Source organism: Muntiacus reevesi, chromosome 4, assembly GCF_963930625.1.
Source record: "Muntiacus reevesi chromosome 4, mMunRee1.1, whole genome shotgun sequence".
NCBI lineage: Eukaryota > Metazoa > Chordata > Mammalia > Artiodactyla > Cervidae > Muntiacus > Muntiacus reevesi.
Genome location: NC_089252.1, coordinates 90,302,980 through 90,323,229, shown reverse-complemented (window position 1 = coordinate 90,323,229; position 20,250 = coordinate 90,302,980). Strand labels below are relative to the sequence as shown.

The 20,250-nt window shown below is 38.2% G+C and overlaps 1 protein-coding gene across 4 annotated transcripts in view; it reads left to right on the top strand.

Annotated features, from left to right (window-relative positions):
* Positions 1-18,944, top strand: part of MITF (melanocyte inducing transcription factor) — a 223,077-nt gene extending 204,133 nt beyond the window's left edge. For all 4 annotated transcript variants that reach the window (XM_065933304.1, XM_065933303.1, XM_065933302.1 and 1 more), the window contains exons 8-10: positions 5,503-5,578; positions 9,480-9,627; positions 15,359-18,944. In XM_065933304.1, coding sequence (XP_065789376.1) covers positions 5,503-5,578; positions 9,480-9,627; positions 15,359-15,760 — 626 coding nt within the window. In that variant the 3' untranslated portion in view covers positions 15,761-18,944. The remainder of the gene's footprint in view (positions 1-5,502; positions 5,579-9,479; positions 9,628-15,358) is intronic.
* Positions 18,945-20,250: the final 1,306 nt, after the last annotated feature.

Sequence of the window (20,250 nt, the reverse complement as noted above, 5' to 3'; positions counted from 1 at the left end):
TATGTTCACTGCATTGGAGCTGGTGTTCCTCCTTATAATACCAAAAGGTTTCCAGGCATTTTGAAGAGAAATTGATTTTGCCTGTTAAAGGTATATTTTATGGAAGAAAATTGTTTTTTGAAGAGACCCAAGTACATAATTTGCCTCCTATTTTAATCTCAGATTAAAGTGAATTATATACACACACATACACATACTTGTTTTCAGTATCCTGAGGACTGATTTTTTTTCTTTTTTTTTGTAAGAGGGAATCTTGATCCCCGACTACCCAATTATAAGTTGCTCACTCTGGAACTTAACTAACAAAAGGGGATTATGGGATCACCTTCTCCAGTGAGATTTAAAAGAAAAAAATGAAACATCTGGAGGAGAGTCATTGAGTGAGGTGTGGTAGCCTCCCAAATTTCTGACTTTAATTGTGATTTAAAAAAAGGTCTTCTTAAATCCATGGCTGATTCATGTCAATGTATGGCAAAAACCACTACAATATTGTAACATTAATTAGCCTCCAACTAATAAAAATAAATGGGAAAAAAAAATAATAAAAAATTAAAAAATGTTAAAAAGGTCTTCTATCTGTAGAAGAATTGCCGTTTGTTGTATAATTTTCTATGAGGAAGTGATTTTTAAAAGTCTAACAGTACTGTAAAATAAAAATTTAAAAATGCTTTTTTAATAATTAAGCATTAAAACAGAAAAAATAGAAGTCTTCTAATGTTTAAAATTACTTTCTTACATGCTTACTTTACTCTTGATCGTATCTTTATGCTTTTTCCTATGAAAATTCAAGATTTTTGTTACATAAACAAGTTCAAGAGGCTGCAAAAAAAAAAAAAAAGATTGAACTTGGAAGTAGAAAATTGTGTCTGTGAATTTCTCATCTCAAGATTCCCTGTCCTCTTTTTCCTAAATTGATTTTTAAGGATGAAGTTATGTATAAACACTTTGTCCATGTAAAAATGATAGGATAAGCTCACAGTTCTTCTCTGAGCCCTAAAAATAATCATTGTTGGTTTTTTTTTTCAACTTGTTGTTTGTCTTTGCAACCTTTTCCTGTGTATTTAAGAATACACACCCTTATGCACGCAGAGATTGTAATAGAATGATTTTGTCTGTGATTTAACACAAACAGCCTCATATTGATGCCTAGTTTTTTACTCAACAGTGTGTCCTACAGACCTTTTGCTATTACTCATCTAGATCTATCTACTTTAAAAAAAATTGTTGCATGGTATTCCACATGTGACTTGTGATATTTAGTAATCCTTCTACTGCTAAGTGTTAGTTCTGTTTCCAGTTTCTCCCTATTATAAACAATGCCACAGTGAACATTTGCAGACATGCCTCTCTGTGTACAGTGGAGTTAGTTTTCCAGGGTGAATGCTAGGAAATGGAATTGCTAATTCTTAGGGGAAGGCAGTTGTGTCTGTGTGTTTTCTTTGAATAGATCCTGCTTTTCCCAGGTACCCTTTCACTTAGAAGAAACGTTCCTCACCTATTAACCAAGAGATTTTGACTAATATTTCTAAAGTCTCCTCTGGTTTCCAAGTAACTTTACCCTAAGATATTTCTTATTTTCAAATACATTAGAAAGGAGATAATGAGGCAGTCTCTAAAGTGTCTCCTAAACTGAAATGTGGAAAACTAAACCGGATGTTGGCAAAAACAGTATCTGCTTTTACTTCGTCACCTGAACTCTCAAGTTCAGTGTTGTCTGTAAAGTGCAAACATTATCAGCTCCAACACTGAGGGCAATAAAGCAGTCTTAAGATGTCACTGAACCATTAGAAATTAATACTCAAGGTTCACTTGCCCATTGGCTTTTCCTCTTCTAGGAATTTGTCTTGTAAGAGTTCCTGCCAAAATGGGCTAAAGATTACATTCATTTATTCATGCGTAGCTACTTTTTGAGCCGCATTATGTATAAGGCACTTTTCTACAGAGGTGAACCAGGCAGACAGATCTGTCTCCTACCCTGAGAAGCTTACATGTGAGTCAGAGGCGAACAGAATGGATGAGCAAACAGATTCATGCAGGTGGTGTTTTCAGCATAGGCTAAGTACTGTGAGGGGAATAAAAAGTACATGCGACCACTAGCAAAAATAGTCGTTAGACCTTTGAAAAGAAGGGGGACATTGGAAATAGTCTACATATTTACCAGTATCGGATTTGTAAAAAATAAATTATGGTACATCCTTATTAAAGGATACTCTGTGGCTCTTAAGAAGAATGGTGTTGGTCTGTTTCATCTGTCTTCAATGAATTACTGAGAGGGGAGCAAACAGCACAGTAATGTGTATAGGATCCCGTTATGTAAAAGGAACACACTGTGTGTGTGTGTGTGTGTGTGTGTGTGTGTGTAGAAAAAAATCTAGGAGTCAGCCTTATCATTGGCAGTTTCCTAGGCATATAGATGTTGGATGGTGTGAAGAGTTATTTCTTAACTTTTTCTTTACACAGTTTCACATATTTTGCCATTTTTTTCAAGCTGATATCACTTATAGTAAAAACATAGTTGGGAGGGAGGCACTGAATTAAAAATAAAATGTAGTACATACAAATGTTGATGATAATAGGTGTCAACGATGCACTGGTAAGTGCGAAAAGATAGATGCAGAATGGGTTTTCGTGTAATTCTGCTTTAGTGATGTCATATTTTATTCGCTTCATAGTTGTTGGAGGCCTAGTGTGTGCTAGACTCCTATGGGTACTTGGAAGGCATCAATGACTAAGCATATATAAATAAATAGAAACATGCAAATGTTAGATGGTAGAGAGCTCTATGATTAAATGAATGAATGAATGAAACATGTAGATGTTAGATGTCAGAAAGTCTTCTGAGGAGGCAGAGTGCAGATAGGGGAGTGGAGTGTTGGGATGGGCACGGGAGGAGGTGGGTTCGTTCTAAACAGGCGGTCAGGGAGGGCTCATAGGTAAATTTGAGTCACTACTAGAAGAGGGTGAGGGCAGACCCATTCAGTTATCTGGGGCAAGAGTGTTCCAGGCAGGGGGAGCAGCAATGTGAGGCCCTAAAAGTGGGGAGTGTGTCTGATTTGGTTGAGGAAGACCAAGAAGCTCATGAAGCTGAGGATAGGAGGAACACAGATGAGTCACAATAAAACGTGATCAGAGGAGGAGAGGAAGAGAAATGAGATCAGAGGGATGGGAACTCCCAGATCCTGTAGGACACATCAAGGGCAAGCAATTGAAGGGTTTTCAGCAAGAGATTAACAAGCTCTGACTCATGTTTTCACAGCTTATGCACTGTAGATAGGGCAGGGAATGAAGGGTCTGGGTGGAGCAGAGGTACCACTTGGGAGGACTGCAATAATCCAGGCGAGAGATACTGATGATTTTTATCAGGCAGCAGCAGGGATTTGAAATGGATGGCTTCTGGAAGTATTTCAGAGAAAGAGCCAGTGGATTTTGATGATGGATTGAATACAGGATGTGAAAGAAATAGAGCTACAGAATTGATTCTAAGTTTCTGCCCTAAGCACATGGAAAGATGGAGTTACAGTGAGGTGAGGAAGCCTGTGGGTGAAGCTTATTGATAAAAGGAAGATCAGGGGCTGAGGTTTGGAGGGAAGGTCAGGGCTGCCCACTGGACCTTTCTGTGGAGGACTTCCATATGACCTTCATAAGTCTCTACTAGTAGACTTATGAGTCTAGAGTTCCAGGGAGATGTTTGGGCTGCAAATACGATAGTCATCATTGTATATGTGGTATTCACAACCACAATCCTAAATGAGGTTACCAGGAAGTGGATGTAGATCAAGGAGAGCCTCAAGATCTGTTTCCTGGGTGCACCCCTAGGCCACGGGTGTGCTTATTCTTAGAACATAAAAATAATCACCAAGGATATGTAACAAATTTTACAGTGGTGGTATCTGGTTGATTAGAGACTTTATTTCAGTTTATGTATTTCAGTAGTTTGATTTTTTATGAATATTATATGCTTGGAAAAAGAAAACATGTCATGCTTCAGAGTTTTGGAAGAAGTTAGCTAGATCAGAGGTCCAAAAATTTCTTCTTCAGAGCCAGTGATTATCCCTTACTATTTCTATTTTATAAAAGTCTGATGATAAGACTGTGTTATGCACAACTGATTTAATCATAGAAATAATCACTCAGCTTAAAAAAAATGTAATATGTATTGAGAAAGTAGTGAATAATACTATTTATTAAGCATGCAGAATGTTAGTGAGTCAAATATAAATATATATTAGATTTTGTATATGCAAAGTAAAATATTAATACCTTTAATCCAATTTATTAGACTTTAAGTTATTTGGAATTTATTTTCAGACTAGGTAAATTTAAAACATTTATTAAGTCATATGCCTACTATTTCACCTCCCTTCCCCCAAGAAGATGATTATTCATTTGAACATACAACTAGGTTTATAAAAGAAGAGTGCTGTTAAGATGCATAGTATAGTTGAAGATGCTTGATTTCTAGGATTATTTTATTCATTATTGTAGCCAGTGGACATGTCTGCCTGTTGAGCATTTGAAATGTGCCTAATTCAAATTGTGATTTGCTGCAAGTATAAAATGCACACTGGAATTTGAAAAGTTAGTACAAATAAAAGGATGTTAAATATTTAATTTATAAAGTTTTATATAGTCTACATGTTGATATTATAATGTTTTTGATATATTGAGTTTAATAAAAATATTAAAGTAGATTTCACTTCTTTCTTTTTACTCATTTAATGAGACTGCTAGAAAACTAAAAACTACATGTGAAACTTGCATTATGTTTCTGTTGGGTATTCCTGGGCTGGAGGAAGGGTTTTTGTATGGCCTGTAGACTGAGAATGTTTTTTTACATTTTTAAATGGTTTAAAATGTCCAAAGAATAATATTTTACCATATGTGAAAATTATATAAAATCCAAGTTTCAATATCCAGTGATTCTTGTTAGTAAACTTGCATCGTCGAAAATCGTATTCAGTTAATATTAGTACATTTTGAATTTTGTCAACACAAAATTTATGGAAATCTGTTTTGTCTTTTGCTGTGTAGGTACTTAATTATGTGCTTATTTTTGCTGTTTGGCCCACAGAGAGCTCACTCTCTGGCCCTTTGCGGAAAACTTGCTGCCCCCGATCTGTAGGATCAGGGTCGAGTACTGGCTATTCTCCACTTACTGTGTCAGGCTGTCCTCCCCTTATCGTGTCCTCGTCCGCTCTCTGATATAACCTAGGTAGTTTTGTCACTTGTAACTGCGGATGGTAGCTCCAATTTCAGAGGTTACTAGGGTCAAATGAGAAATTATAATCTCAGAAATTATAATACAGTTCTGTACCAAGGTGGCATATCTTTTAAAAAGCTTTAACCTCAGTACCAAAAACAGGAAAGTAACTGGGAAATACAGATTCAGGTTTCCATTGTCCCAACCAAGCAGAGATAATACACACATGCCTTTAATGAGATGTGCTAAATGCGTATATGGCACCATTACTAATAGCCCTTTCCTGTGCTCTTTTCTTGAAGTTGAACGAAGAAGAAGATTTAACATAAATGACCGCATTAAGGAACTAGGTACTTTGATTCCCAAGTCAAATGATCCGTGAGTACAATTGCATCATATATTTTTTCGTACCTTAATGTTTTTTCATATGTTGCAAAAAGTGTGCAGATAAAACTAAAGAAGTATCCCTTCTTCCTTTGGTTTCGTTTATGCATACCACTTGCCCCTTTCTTTTGGTTGGTTCATCAAACTGAAATCTCAAGAGAAGTGAACTGAGTTGTTCAAAAAGATTATTGGAGGTGAGCTGTTCAACTTTGGAGGTGGGAAGGTGACTTCATGAAATCTGAGAATCTTTGACAAACACTGAACTACTAAAAAAATTATCAGTTCATACTGGACAGAGATTTCAGTAGGTGATAAAGCAAGATTTGTTGGCTATTTATTTGCTTTTAAACTCATACAGTATAGGCACTGAGAGCTGATACTGGAGATTTCAAGTTTAACAATCTTCAGTAGATAAAAGGTCAGTTTTTTCCCCCCAAATTATATGCCCTTTGTTTGTTTTACCAATCAAGGGGAAAAAAATAAATTTTTAATCTTCTTATAAGCACCGGTCAGCTAATTTGGATTTCGGCTTCCAGTCTCTAATGCGCTCTTTCAGAGATAACGGTTGTAAAGATAATTTTCCTACCAGCAATGTCAGCAAATAGGACAACAAATACACAATTTTTATCCATTAGAAATTGGCCCATTTGAAGTAAAGGGCTTGAAGATGTATACATTTTAATGGCTCCCACAGGCATTCTATGAAATTAGCCTCTGAATATGACCTTTTAGCTACCTAATAAAATGTAAAGATGAAATCAAGCATTATTCATGCAAGGCTTATTAAATTTGCTATTCACATTATTGTCATAGAATTTGTGACAAAATAAAACCATTGCCCATTCTAAGGTGGTTTTGATGAATGTTCAAGCAAAGTCTCCATCATCAACATTTCGCTTTCCCAGGTTTCAAGGAAAGCCGTTTTGAAACTCAAAACATTCAAATTCTCAGTTCTGCAGCACAAATGCATCCCACGAAGGGGCTGTGACCTTCATTTCCTATAGTCAGTCTTGCATGATAGTTGAAATTGAATTCCCATTTTCCTGTTCTTTATCAGCTTTCACTTTTTAGCATATTCTTTTAAACTGCAGCACATGGATCTCTTTAGCAACATATTATGAAATTATGGGGCTGCAGTGAAAGCCTCTATTTGCATATCTTCTTTATTGTATTAGAATACTTATGTGTTTATAATCTGAACTGATAACAATCTTTAATTGCAGGCATTGTTTTAAGATACAGCGGACCACATCTGTTCTGTCCTATGCCAGCTTTCTGGCACAGACCTTGGGGCTGCTACAGAGACATAGTCAAGCTGATCACAGTCTCAGCCCCACATCCTGTCCTACCCTAGACTAGGTCTGCCTTTAGTGACTTATATATTGGGGATCTGTTTACACTTCTGTGTGAAAAAAAAAAAAAAAAGATTGCTCTCATTGCAAAAGAAAAAAAAACCATTGAAAACCCCAAAGCATAATTAATTGATTGGGTCTCACAAGCAAGTGAAACCCAAGGTAAGTGATTTTAATGCTGTGCTTAGTCACTCAGTTGTTCCGACTCTTTGTGACCCCATGGGCTGTAGCCCGCCAGGCTCCTCTGTCCATAGGGATTCTTCAGGCAAGAATACTGGATTAGGTTGCCATGCCCTCCTCCAGGAGATCCTCCCAACCCAGGAATCGAACCCACATCTCCTGCATTGCAGGCGGATTCTTTACCATCTGAGCCACCAGGAAAGCCTAAGTGATTAGAATCATCATCTCTTAAACCCAGAGTATCTGCTTTCATGTTGAATTACGGATTTCTCACCTTGTTGGCCTAGTAAAGGCATCTTTCATCTTGATTTGATTTCTCTCTGGCTGCTGAGTCAGGTCTGTTGTTTTCCTTGTAGCCCTGAGCAGGTTGGCTCTGTGCTCACTCTTAGCATCTCAGGACACCTCCCTGGGTTGCCATTTTTGGTGCCCAGACCCCAGGGATCAACCCCAGGGAGTTCTCCAGGGGCTGTAACTCAGCATCTCGTGGGAGAGCTTCTGTTTTGTTCTCCATCTAACCCATGTGAGGATCAATTACTTGGTGGCTTGTTTTAATGTTCCTCCATTCACACATATCCCAGCTGATGCTTCTGATCTTTTATCAGCTATAGATTACGAGGTGTCCCTCATAGTTCAGTCAATAAAGATTCTGCCTGCAATGCAGGATACCTGGGTTCGATTGCTGGGTCGGGAAGATCCTCTGGAGAAGGAAATGGCAACCCACTCCAGTATTCTCACCTGGAGAATCGCATGGACAAAGAGCCTGGCAGGCTACAGTCCATGGGATTGCAAGATTCGGACATGACTTAGCAACTAAACCACCACCATTCATATGTCCCAGCTGATACTTCCACTCTGCTTTTAGCAGCTGTAGCTTATGGCATAGGAGGTTTTCCATACATAAAATTATTTTTGGTTTTACCATTGTCATTATTATCACGGATATTTTCTATAAAAGAGCTCAGGTTAATTTAAAGCACTATAGAAATATTACTATGTAGTTATAATTTTATTCTTAGTGATTTTTCTGGGGTGCTGTAAGTTTTCTAACTCACTTTTACCTACATCTTCCCTGGTAGCTCAGTTGGTAAGAATCCACCTATAGTGCAGGAGATGGGTTCTATCCCTGGGTCGGGAATATCCCCTGGAGAAGGAAATGGCAACCTACTCTAGTATTCTTGCCTAGAAAATTCCAGGGACAGAGGAACCTGGCAGGCTACAGTCCAAGGGGTCGCAAAAGTCAGACATGATTTAGCTACTAAACCACCACCTTACCTACACCTTAATGGCATGTTTAACGTTCTCATATAGGAATGCATTAGAGCTACAGTGTTTAAAAACCAAAAGGCAACAAGCTCAGGCTGCCTGCGTTTGAATTAGAAAACCTGTTAGATGTGTGACTTGGGGAGGAAATTCTCCCCAAGTGTTCTATTTCTATCTAGTCTAGTTGTTTTGAGGACTCAGTCTCTTGAGAGGAAGGTGCTTTAGGGCATGGAGTCTGGCGCCAGATGCTCCAGGCTTCCTGGCTCGACCATTTCCTAGCTGTATACTTAGAGCAAATTACTTCACCTGTTTGTGCCTTTGTTTTCCAGTCTATAAAATGGGGATAATATTAGTGTCTGCCAATTAAGGTTGTTATGATTAAATGAGCAGAAAACCACTTTAAAAAGTACCTGTCAGGCAGTAAATGTTATTTAAAGGTAGCTGTGGTAATTACGATGTTGAATCCTAACACCGCGTCTGCTCCATTGTTGGAACTGTATTCTAGACTTTTCTCAGCATACTCATATACAGCGTCTACTTTGATTCTAGCAACATACCTATGGGGCTGCTCACCAAAGCATCACCATTTTATTGATGAGGACATGGAGACAGAGGGAATTTATAACCGGCCTGTGAATATTCGTGATAAAACCCAAGGATGCCACTTTTATGGTGCATACAATTAAGTAGTGGGATCTCACAGAATTTTTTTTAACTGTATATTACTCTGTTTTAATTTTATAATCCTAGAAAGCTATAACTATTGAATACAGTGTTTAAGAATATTGACTTTGTTATCAGCAGACCTAAGTTTAAGTCCTGGCTCTGCCTTCACGTAGCTCTGGGACGGAAGGCTATTTGAATCGTCTCTGACTGAGCACATGCACAGTGGTCCTCCTTGGCCAGGCGCCTGTCTGGTTGAAGTAAGATAAGATAGAAGATGGGAGTAGACTGTGTCCAGCACATGACTAGCCCTCAGTCCTTGATAGTGATTCTCAACTTCTAATTGTTATTTCATCTTGAGAAACTGAATGCTCTGAATATTGAATTTTCATGGAGCATCCAACACTGAAACTCTCTGTTTCCTCCCATTTTCTTTCCAGAGACATGCGCTGGAACAAGGGAACCATTTTAAAAGCATCCGTGGACTATATCCGAAAGTTGCAACGGGAACAGCAACGTGCCAAAGAGCTTGAAAACAGACAGAAGAAGCTGGAACACGCCAACCGGCACTTGTTACTCAGAATACAGGTACCAGGCGTGTGCAGGGTGAAGGTGACTTGAAGATGGCGAAGATGGGGTAGAATGAGCCGTAACGGACTTGACTTAACGTGATCCTCATACAGTCTGTACTCATTGTTTGTGGATTCTATTTTGTGTTTTTGTTTCCGTGCAAAAAAGTTATTTGAAACCCCAGATTCGACTCTTGTGGCACTTACGTGCTCATTCACAGATGGGCAGAGTGGCAAATGTGACTTAGCTGTTGTGTTTATTCCGAGTTAAGGTTGAACAGTGCTCTGTCTTCTTCCTTAAGCTCATACGATGAACAGGCGTCCTTTTTACTGTGTTTTCAGTGTCATGGTGTTCACATTTTGTGGGATTTTGGGGTGATTCGCTCTTTAAGGTGGCCTGTGAGCATGGGCCTGAAGTCCTTTCTCATCTTTCTGAGCACAGCAAGGCTGTGATGTGCTTTAGGGAGTTATATTTCATTCAGGCATGAGTTGTGGTCCGGTTGGCCTTGAGTTTGATATTAATGAGTCAGTGATGTGTTGTAAACAAGTTGTCTTTAAACAGAGACACATAAAACAAAGTTACATGTTGATTAGTTGGTGGAATGTTGTGCCCGGATGCTTTATCATAGTTGTTTAGTCGATAAGTCGCATCTGACTCTTTTTGCGACCCTATGGACTGTAGCCTGTCGGCCTCCTCTGTCTAAGGGATTTCCCAGGCAACAATACTGGAGTAGGTTGCCATTTCCGACACCAGCAGATCTTCCAGATCCAGGAATCAAACCTTGGCAAGTGGATTCTTTACCGCTGAACCACTGGGGGAGCTCATGTTCAGATGCTTGCAGGAAAGTAATCCTCTGTTTTCACCAGGAGCAGTGGTTCAGCATTCACTAATTCAGTGTTCACAGCAACTCTGGAGCACATAACTGTCTTTGACCAATCATGCTCATGTGATAAAAAGCACCATAGACAGAGAGGTTTACACATCAAACATATTTTTCACAGTTCTAGAGGCTGGGAAATCTGATGCTGGCCGTTTCATTGTGGGATTGAGGTCCTGCTTCTTAGTTCATAGATAGCTGCCTTCTTGGTATAACTTCACACTATAAAAGGGTTGCAGGATCTCTCTGGGGTCTCTTTTATAAGGGCCTCATCCCATTCGTGAAGGTCCCCTGCTTGTGACCTAATCACCTCCCAGAACCCTATCTCCAAATACCATCCTATTGGGAATTGTTTCACCGTATGAATTTGGCAGGGGAGGCACAGATTTTAGTCCATAGCTATAACTACCGCAAATCATGACAACTCACAGTAGTTGTTAAGTACAAAGGTGTCTTTGTATTGAAGGAGGTGCAATCTGTGGTCAAAGCTCATGTTTATAGGGAACCTGGGGACACCTTGAAAATCTTATCATCAGGATATAAATTTCAGAAATTGTTCCAGATAATGAAGTTTTCCATATGTATCTTTAACTTACTCTTAAAGGGAGAAAAGTGATTTCCGTAATTCATGGGCTTCTTATATCATTCCATTGAGGGAGTAAACATACCAGTGTAAGCATGAGATGAGGGACACCTTTGATATCAGCTCCTGGTGGTTCTTCGTTGCTTGGCTTTTCATGCTAAATAGAAAGATGCAACTTCCTTTCAAACTGTCTGGGAGAAAGAAAAACTTACTTTTTTGCTAATGATTAAAGGAGTCAGCAAGAGTGATTTTACTTTACTTGCTTACTTTGAACACAACCAACCGATAAGGGTGAATGACATTTTATCTTCTTCTTGAGTAGATGGACCTACTTGTACCCAGTTTTGGCATATATCAATGGTTTCTTTCTTTCTTTTTTTTTTCATGTTTCCAGTGCAAATAATTGTGGAATAGCAATGCAGAATATGGCACTTTAAAGGCTATCTAGTGGTGTTTATACCCCAACATTAAATTTACTTAACAGCAGATTACTTATGATCTCTGATCTCGTTAATACCCCACAACACTGTCAATATTTCTAGATGTCACATCTCTCGTTTCACTGCAGTGATCCTCAGTCCCGGATCAGAGAGGCAAAAGATGGTTTTCTTCTCGGGAAAGCATTTTAGAATCTTGGTAGTGAAACAGAGGTTATGTGTCATTTGGAAATCCCCCTTACCCTCTTTCCTTTTTTGACTTTTGCTGCTTGCTTTATGTTCCATCTCTTCAGTAATTAGCCACAGGTCTTTAGTCTCTTACACTTTGTATATATACCCATTTTTAAAAGCAACTCATACTAATGTGTTATTTCTTTATACAAGTATTCATTTCAGTTCAGTTACTCAGTCATGTCCGACTCTTTGTGATCCCATGGACTGCAGCATGCCAGGCCTCCCTGTCCATCACCAATTCCTGGAGTTTACTCAAACTCATGTCCATTGAGTTGGTGATGCCATCCAACCATCTCATCCTCTGTCATCCCCTTCTCCTTCTGCCTTCAATCTTCCCCAGCATCAGGGTCTTTTCCAATGAGTCAGTTCTTTGCATCAGGTGGCCAAAGTACTGGAGTTTCAACTTCAACATCAGTCCTTCCAATGAATATTCAAGACTGATTTCCTTTAGGATGAACTAGTTCGATCTCCTTGCAGTCCAAGGGACTCTCAAGAGTCTTCTCCAACACCACAGTTCAAGAGCATCAATTCTTCAGCGCTCATCTTTCTTTATAGTCCAACTCTCATATCCATACCTGACTACTGGAAAAACCATAGCTTTGACTAGACGGACCGTTGTTGGCAAAGTAATGTCTCTGCTTTTCAATATGCTATCTATGTTGGTCAGTACTCTTCTTCCAAGATCATTACTTTTCTTACTTTTTGTCTTTTAATTTCATGGCTGCAGTCACCATCTGCATCTCAATACAAATATTAGCATATAATAACTTCTGAAAAAGAGGCTAGGTTTAACAAATCAATGATTTTATTGTAAACAAGGTGTCTTTAAACAGAAACACATATAAAACAAAGTTACATGTTGATTGGTTGGTGAAATGTTGTGCCCAGATGCTTTATTGTGGTTGTTTAGTCACTTAGGTTTCAATTATATCCATTCATGTGAAATACAAATACTGTGGAAAGTATGAATTGGAAATTGCATGGTGTCTGTCTTGGGGTTCTTCCAGTGCCAGTGAAGCAGGCTTTAGGACTTTTGTGTATCATGGAAAGCATTATTAGTTAGGAAAACTCTGTCATGCAGTGAACCTGAATTTTCTAGATGAGACTTGTCACACTATTTAACAATCTAAGTAAAAGTTTAATTGGCTGGTAAACATTTTAAATTAAATAACAAAAGATTAGAATAAGATGTGTGCCTCTATTCATTCAACTTTTTTTTTTTTTAAGACATACTACAAGTGTGGGGGCACTGCTTTTATCACGTGGGTGTAGATTTACAGTAGTGCATGTGTTCAGCTTGAGCCTAAGGGATTCCTTTCATTTTCACCCTAAGTGATGCATGCAAAAATGTTCACAGAAGAAAGACCATGAATCCTTAATATCACTGGGACTGGAATTTTATGATTAAACAGCCCATGGTTTTAGAATGATGCCCAGGGACATTTGTGTGTCTGGAAATCACGTGGAGGAACACACAGATACTGTTGTGACATCTCAGACTCCTGTCTCTCACTTGTACTGAATCTAGAGGATGCCCTTGCAGATCAGACAGCCTTTCATACAGGCTGAACATGACATGTGTTTCTAGGCTTGTGGGCAAAGGTTAAGAGGTTTGACTTGCTGTGTCCTTTGCCTTCTCTCCTGATGCAAGGTGACTTGCTTCAGATATATATTCTATTTATTGCATCATGAAACATAGGAAGATAGCATTGGCACATAGGAGCAAAATGCTCTTTGGGGTCAATTGTTGTCTATATGGCTCATTTCATGGGGATCTAAGGATACTCTTGCATCTTGGGCTTCCCTTGTGGCTCAGCTGGTAAAGAATCAGCCTGCCATGTGGGAGACCTGGATTCAGTTCCTGGGTTGGGAAGATCCCCTGGAGAAGGGAAAGGCTCCTCACTCCAGCATTCTGGTCGCCAAGAGTCAGACTGAGCAACTTTCACTTAAGGATACTCAGAAAGGGAGACAGGAAGGAGCTTGTTTGAAAGGCTTTTCCTATTTGTGTCTCTGTGTCCTTGCAGCCCCTCATGCATATTAGATGAGAACCCACCCTAAAGATCTCATTTTAACTTAATCACCTCTTTAAAGACAATATTTCCACATACTGTCACATCTGAGTTAGTGGAGGTTTGGATTTCAGCGTATGACTTGAGGGTTGTTGATTTTTAGTCACTGAGTCATGTCCGACTCTTTTTCGACTTCATGGACTATGACCCCCTGAGCTCACCAGACTCCTCTGTCCATTGAATTTTCCAGGCAGGAATACTGCAGTGGGTTGCCATTTTCTTCTCCAGTCATTTTGGGGAGGGGACACAATTCAGTCTATAATAGGAAGGATGTGAAAAAGTTGTAGGAAGAGATTGTTCCTCTTACACATAAGAGCTTTCTTGTGGAATTAAAACAAAATAACTCCCTTTGCCTTGATGAGATGGGTTAAATGATGTGACTTTAGTTACTCATGTGGAACTGTCATTATTTTTGCTATTATTATCCAATCTTTATTTGTTCCCAGTGCCCTTAATATCATAGTAAACTTTTCATTGCACCTTAAGCCAAAGAAAGACCTACCATTGTTAGGTCTTAACAATTTAGTAACCATCTGAGAAGATAAAATGTATAAATTGAAAGAAAAGTCATATTTTCAGTTTATTTTTAAATAACCATGTTACTACCAGTGAGATGTGCGTGCCTGTTGGGTCATGGCTTCTCCGGCCTTGGAGTCATTTTGGACACTGTCACCCCCTTTCCTATTCCACATTACTTTTCATGCAGGACTTGGTTTTTCTGTTTGCTTGTTTTCCTTTTTAGTCATAGTAACCATCTGAGACCTGGCTCTGTGTTGATAGGATATGAGGGAAATAATGTAGCACAATCTGATACTGGGCCTATAAAACTATATTGAGTTTGATCTTTCTCACCGTAAGGTGCATTTCCCTTGAAACTTTAAAATAGTCCCAACATCCTGATAGTTTATTATAGTACCCACAGATATCTCTGTACGGCTTAGGGACCATGGAACTATATTATTTACTGAATGTTTTCCTTTAATCAGCTCACATTTTGTTTTTATATTTTTTGACTTATCTTCATTGTGACCGTTAACGTATATGAGAGACTGTCTCTTCCTAATATATAATAAAATCCACATACCACCTTAAAAATAATTTCCTATGTTACCAGTGATACTCTGTACTTGAAAAGAATATGACACTTATTAATTTGAAATAGCAACAAAATGTTTAACAATTTATTGTCTTCCAAGTATATGATTTTTTAAAAAAATACTTTGCTTTTTAAGGCAATTTTAGGTTCAGAGCAAAATGGACCTGAAGTTGTAGAGAGTTCCTGTATACCTCCTACTCCTGCATGTATATAGCTTCCCCTGATATTAATACCCCCCACCAGAGTGAGACATTCTAACAATGGATGAATCTACACTGACACAGTGTTATCACTACTTGACCTAAGGGTTGACTGTTAGCAATGCACATCCTTTGAGTTTGGACAAATGCATAGTGACAGCTAACCATCATTGCAATATCATGTTCAGTAGTCACTGTCCTAAAATCCCCCGTGCTCACCTTGTTAAATGTCTGATTTCTGTTTTCCTTTTAGGAACTTGAAATGCAGGCTCGAGCTCACGGACTTTCCCTTATCCCATCCACGGGTCTCTGCTCTCCAGATCTGGTGAGTCGGATCATCAAGCAGGAACCCGCTCTTGAGAACTGCAACCAAGACCTCCTCCAGCATCATGCAGACCTCACGTGCACAACCACCCTGGATCTCACGGATGGCACCATCAGCTTCAACAACAGCCTCGGGGCTGGGACCGAGAGCAGCCAAGCCTACAGCGTCCCCACGAAAATGGGGTCCAAACTGGAAGACATCCTCATGGACGATACCCTTTCTCCTGTTGGCATAACTGATCCACTTCTTTCCTCGGTGTCCCCCGGAGCATCCAAAGCCAGCAGCCGAAGGAGCAGCATGAGCATGGAGGAAACCGAGCACGCTTGCTAGCAAATTCTCCCCGCTCTGCTTTCTCACAGACTGCTTCCTTCCTTGATCAGCAGATTTAATAATTTACCTGAAAGGGGTTTTTCTTGATCATTTTCTTTTAATATGAAAAAAAATTTTTTTTCATGCTTTATCAATAGCCCAGGATATATTTTATTTTTAGAATTTTGTGAAACAGACTTGTATATTCTATTTTACAACTACAAATGCCTCCAAAGTATTGTACGGTAGTGTACAGTATCTGTGAACTGACTACACCCAGACTTTAGCTTTCAGAGCAAGAGGATTTTTGCGTCAGAAAAATTTCTGTCCGTTTTTATTCAGGGGAAACTTGGTTTGCTATCTGTATGCCTGCAACTTCCTTGGAAATAAAATGTAAAGTTTGATTGAAAGAATGTAAAGCAACCAAAAAAGAGAGAGAGAGAAAGGCAGAGAGAGAGAGAGAGACAGAGAGGAGAGGGGTGGGGAAAAAAAGAATAAAAAAGGAATCGGTACTAACCTTTTTCCATTTTGTAAATGTATTGATTCATTGGTACTGCCTTAAAGATACAGTACCCTTTTAGCATCATTTAGTCTTTATACTGCAAATTCTTTAAAGAAATACTGTATTCTGTAAAAGAAAAAAAAAAAAATGCAGCCATTTTCATGTGGATTGTCTGGTTAGAAAACAACCAATACCTTAGGTGCAACTGAATTGAAAAGAGATATAGACCAAGGCTCTGAAATGTGGAGTCTCATCTTCCTCTTCACTCTGTGCTCTGTTACAGTTTTCCTCATCAGTGAATGTGATTCAGTTTTTCGTGAGATAGATTTTATTTTGAAATGGACATTAATGTCCTCCCAAAGCAAAATATTGAGGAGCACTGAAAGTTGTTTTGTTTTCTCAATTTCACTTTTGATAAGAAAACCAAACTGGGCACATTTCTAATTGGCTTTACTCTTTTTATTTTTAAATTATGTTTTACTGTTCATTTGATTTGTACAGATTCTTTATTATCATTGTTATTTTCATTATGTTTGTATTAATTTGTAAGAAAATGCATCTTAAAATGGCAAGTTTTCAATATTTTTACAACTCACTAGTGGTTTTCCGCATTCTTTGTACACACACGAAAGAAAACTTTTATGCAAGGTCTTGCATTTAAAGAGAGCTTTGTGAATATTTTGTATATTACAGTCTCACTCAGAACTGTTTTTCCACACATTTAAGGTGTAGTATAAATAGGCTAAAACAGGCTTTCAAAAGAGAAACAACTTACATATTTATTTTTAGTGATATAAAACTAGCAATATTCTTGGAGAATGATAACCATAGCGTTAATATGCCTGTTATGGTCATTTAAATTGGGGTTTATTTCAGCAAACCTGAATGTTTTTTAAAGAGAGAAATACTGTATTGGCCAATTACTGTTACTTGATAACAATGTTTTAACAAACAGCAATGTTGTAAAGTTAGTTTCAGTGCATTATCTACTTGTATAGTCCTATGCAATAACAGTAGTGTCACATATATTCTATCAGGCCTAGATGTTTTATACAGATGACATATGGTGTTAAGAGGCAGGCTGTTGAATGGAATTTCTCAGTAGCAGCCTACAATTGAATAGCAAGTGGCATAAAGCATATCCATTCAGAATGAAGTGCCTTAAATATAGCAGTAGTCTCTAGCACTGACTGAACTGTAATGTAGGAGAAAGTTTCAAGATGGTATCTATAATCAAGAGGGACGTATAGCATGGTGCCTATGTAGACAATAGAAGAGCTTCCAGTTTTCCTTCAGATATTTTTAATATGAAATATATTTTAGTGACAGAGTGCCAACTTCTTTCATCAGGAAACCTTTTTCAGGAGGGTTTTTTTGTTTCTGTTTTTGTTTTAAGAAAAACAGCTTAAATGTCAAATGTGAATTGGTGATGGGTTTTGGAGGGTTCAGGGGGAAGGAGTGATTGTCAGATATGTGAATGGATGGCTTACATGAAAATAATCAACTTCATAGTTCCCATGCACGTTGGGCAATGAGAATCCTTGGAAACATTGATGATGCTATCAGTTTTATAGCTTTATGACTTAAGGGGGTAGGGAAAATTAGTTCCCATTCTTTCAACCCCTCTTAATTGTATAGCTCTTTTCCTAGAATAGTGATGCAAATCTGCATGAACAGCTAATTGTACCATAGTGTTCATTGATACAATCATAGCATTGTCTGTTTTTTCTCTTCATATTTATATGGGGGGAGGGGAGCTGGGTGCAAAAGTCAAAGATTGCAATGGTATGATGCTAGTTTTCCTTAGCTGATTGTGAGAGTTCTTAAAAATAGAACAAGGTTGACTCACCCATGGCCCAGGGAATTTGGCCAGGGGTAAACCAACTTATAGAAAGCTTTGTTGAAAGAAAGCATGGCATGTTGCACCACTGCCCTGACACTCGCAGCTCCCGAGTTCATCATCGCCTGCTTCTCCATCCCCTTCTTAACAGACAGTTTCTGGGAGGGAACAGGTGAGCAAGCTCAGGGGAATGCTGCAACCTCGGGGGTGGTTTTATTTATTTCTTTTTTGCCAAATAGAGTGCGCATATGTTTTAGGGACTAGCTAAGCCAAGAGGTGGTGGTTTGGGCTCACTGTTTGTGACAAGGAGAACGGTCCACACCACTCCCCCCATCCCTGAGTGCACAATTGTGACTCGGGGTTGGGCCTCCGTATGGAGTAACCAAAATGCCAAACTTGTACACCTGCCTCTGAGTATGGCAATGGAAATACCAAACCTTCTGACTTTGCCAAAAAACCATACAACCAACCTGGTCATACGTAGGATGACAGAGTTCTTTCTGGTTGTTTTAAAATATTAAAGCAATAAGAACAAATAAAATACATAGGAAGTTAAAAGATATAAAATAAAGCACAAAGGAATGCACTTATTAATATTTTTTAAAAATGCACTGGGGAAAGTTGATGTTGATAACAGTATATTAAAAAAAAAACCCTATTTCTTGAAAAAATAAATGACAAATGACTGTCTCTTGCGGACGCTTGGTACTGTAATGTTAATACTAGTCACCTGCTGTTGGATGCAGCAATAATTTCTGTATGGTCCGTAGCACTGTATATTATGGATCAATATTAATGTATCCAGTGAAATAATTGAACTGTTGTTCTTGATAGCCTCATTAAAGCATTTGGTTTTTCACATAGTGGTGGCCAGTTGTGTTTGGTTAATGCCAATTTTGAATATTGCTTGCCTTATCAAAAAAATAGTGCACAATTTCTTCTTACTTAATGAATAACAAATTGCATGAAAAATTTTAAAATGCCGGTAAGTACTTTTTTTTTTTTAATTTTAAATACCACTCTCTAAGATACTACTTTTTGATTACTTTATGACTTGCACTCAGATGAACTGTAATTATCCAGTTTTTTCCCCACTCTGAATTTGGGGAGTTTTTAAAGTTCCAAATGCCATGAATTCATTTAGATATAGGAGCTTATTTTAAATGTTTCAGTGAAAGGTGGCTTTACAAAGAGATAAATTGTCAGAGAAACTCTTGCATATTTACAAAAAAGGTATTGGGTTTTTAAAATACAAATTTGTGATAATGAAAGCTTAGTACACCCAGGTTGTCAGCTCCTGGCTGGCTTTTTTTTTTTTTTAAGTACTTAATAATCACTTGATAAATGTTGAATTTGAATTGGAAAGTGTCAGACAAAACATGTCTCTATTCCCTAGCTAGACCTTAAACTTCTGCCCTTTTAAAAAAATCATCTGGTTTAACCTCTGGAGAAAATGAGCAAGAAACTTCACATAATGTTTCTAATTTGATTGTCAGCTTTTTCTTAAGCTTGATTTTTTTCCCCCTTAAATTGTAATATACAATAATCGAGCCTTTTCTTTTTCAGAGTTAGTTGAATCATTTATATTTTCCATAGACATGTGATTGTGTGATGTCTTTAAAAATGCGTAAAGTAGGAAGATTTCCTATCTGAACAAGAGAATTTCCTGGACCACAATGAAAGCAGGTAAGTTGAAAGTTGGGGCTTTTCACCTCAGAGAGTCTGTACCCAGACTTTAACCCAAATTTCTGACCTGTTCGTACACACTCAGTTCACAATCTATAAGGATCCTCAGTCTCTAGCTCTGCGCGCCCCTCCCCATCCCAAATTGTTATCTTAACATCAGACATTTGTCTACAGCTTGTATGATTGTACTTCATACCCAAAGACTTATCTTTCTTAAACCTTTATTAAGCAAACCCACTTAAAAAGCAAACAGATTGATCCATGAAATGGCAAAGCATAGACTCCAGCTAAATTTACTCATTTTGAATCTTTGCCTATTTCCAGCTGTGTGATTTTGAGCAATTTACTTAGCTTCTCTGTGCCTCCATTTTCTTTCTGTTCATTGGAAATAATAAAAGCAGCTACCACAAAGTGGTCTTGTGAAGAGTATTAAATCATTGAGCTAGACTTTTTGCTTGGCAGCACATGGTAAATATTCAATAT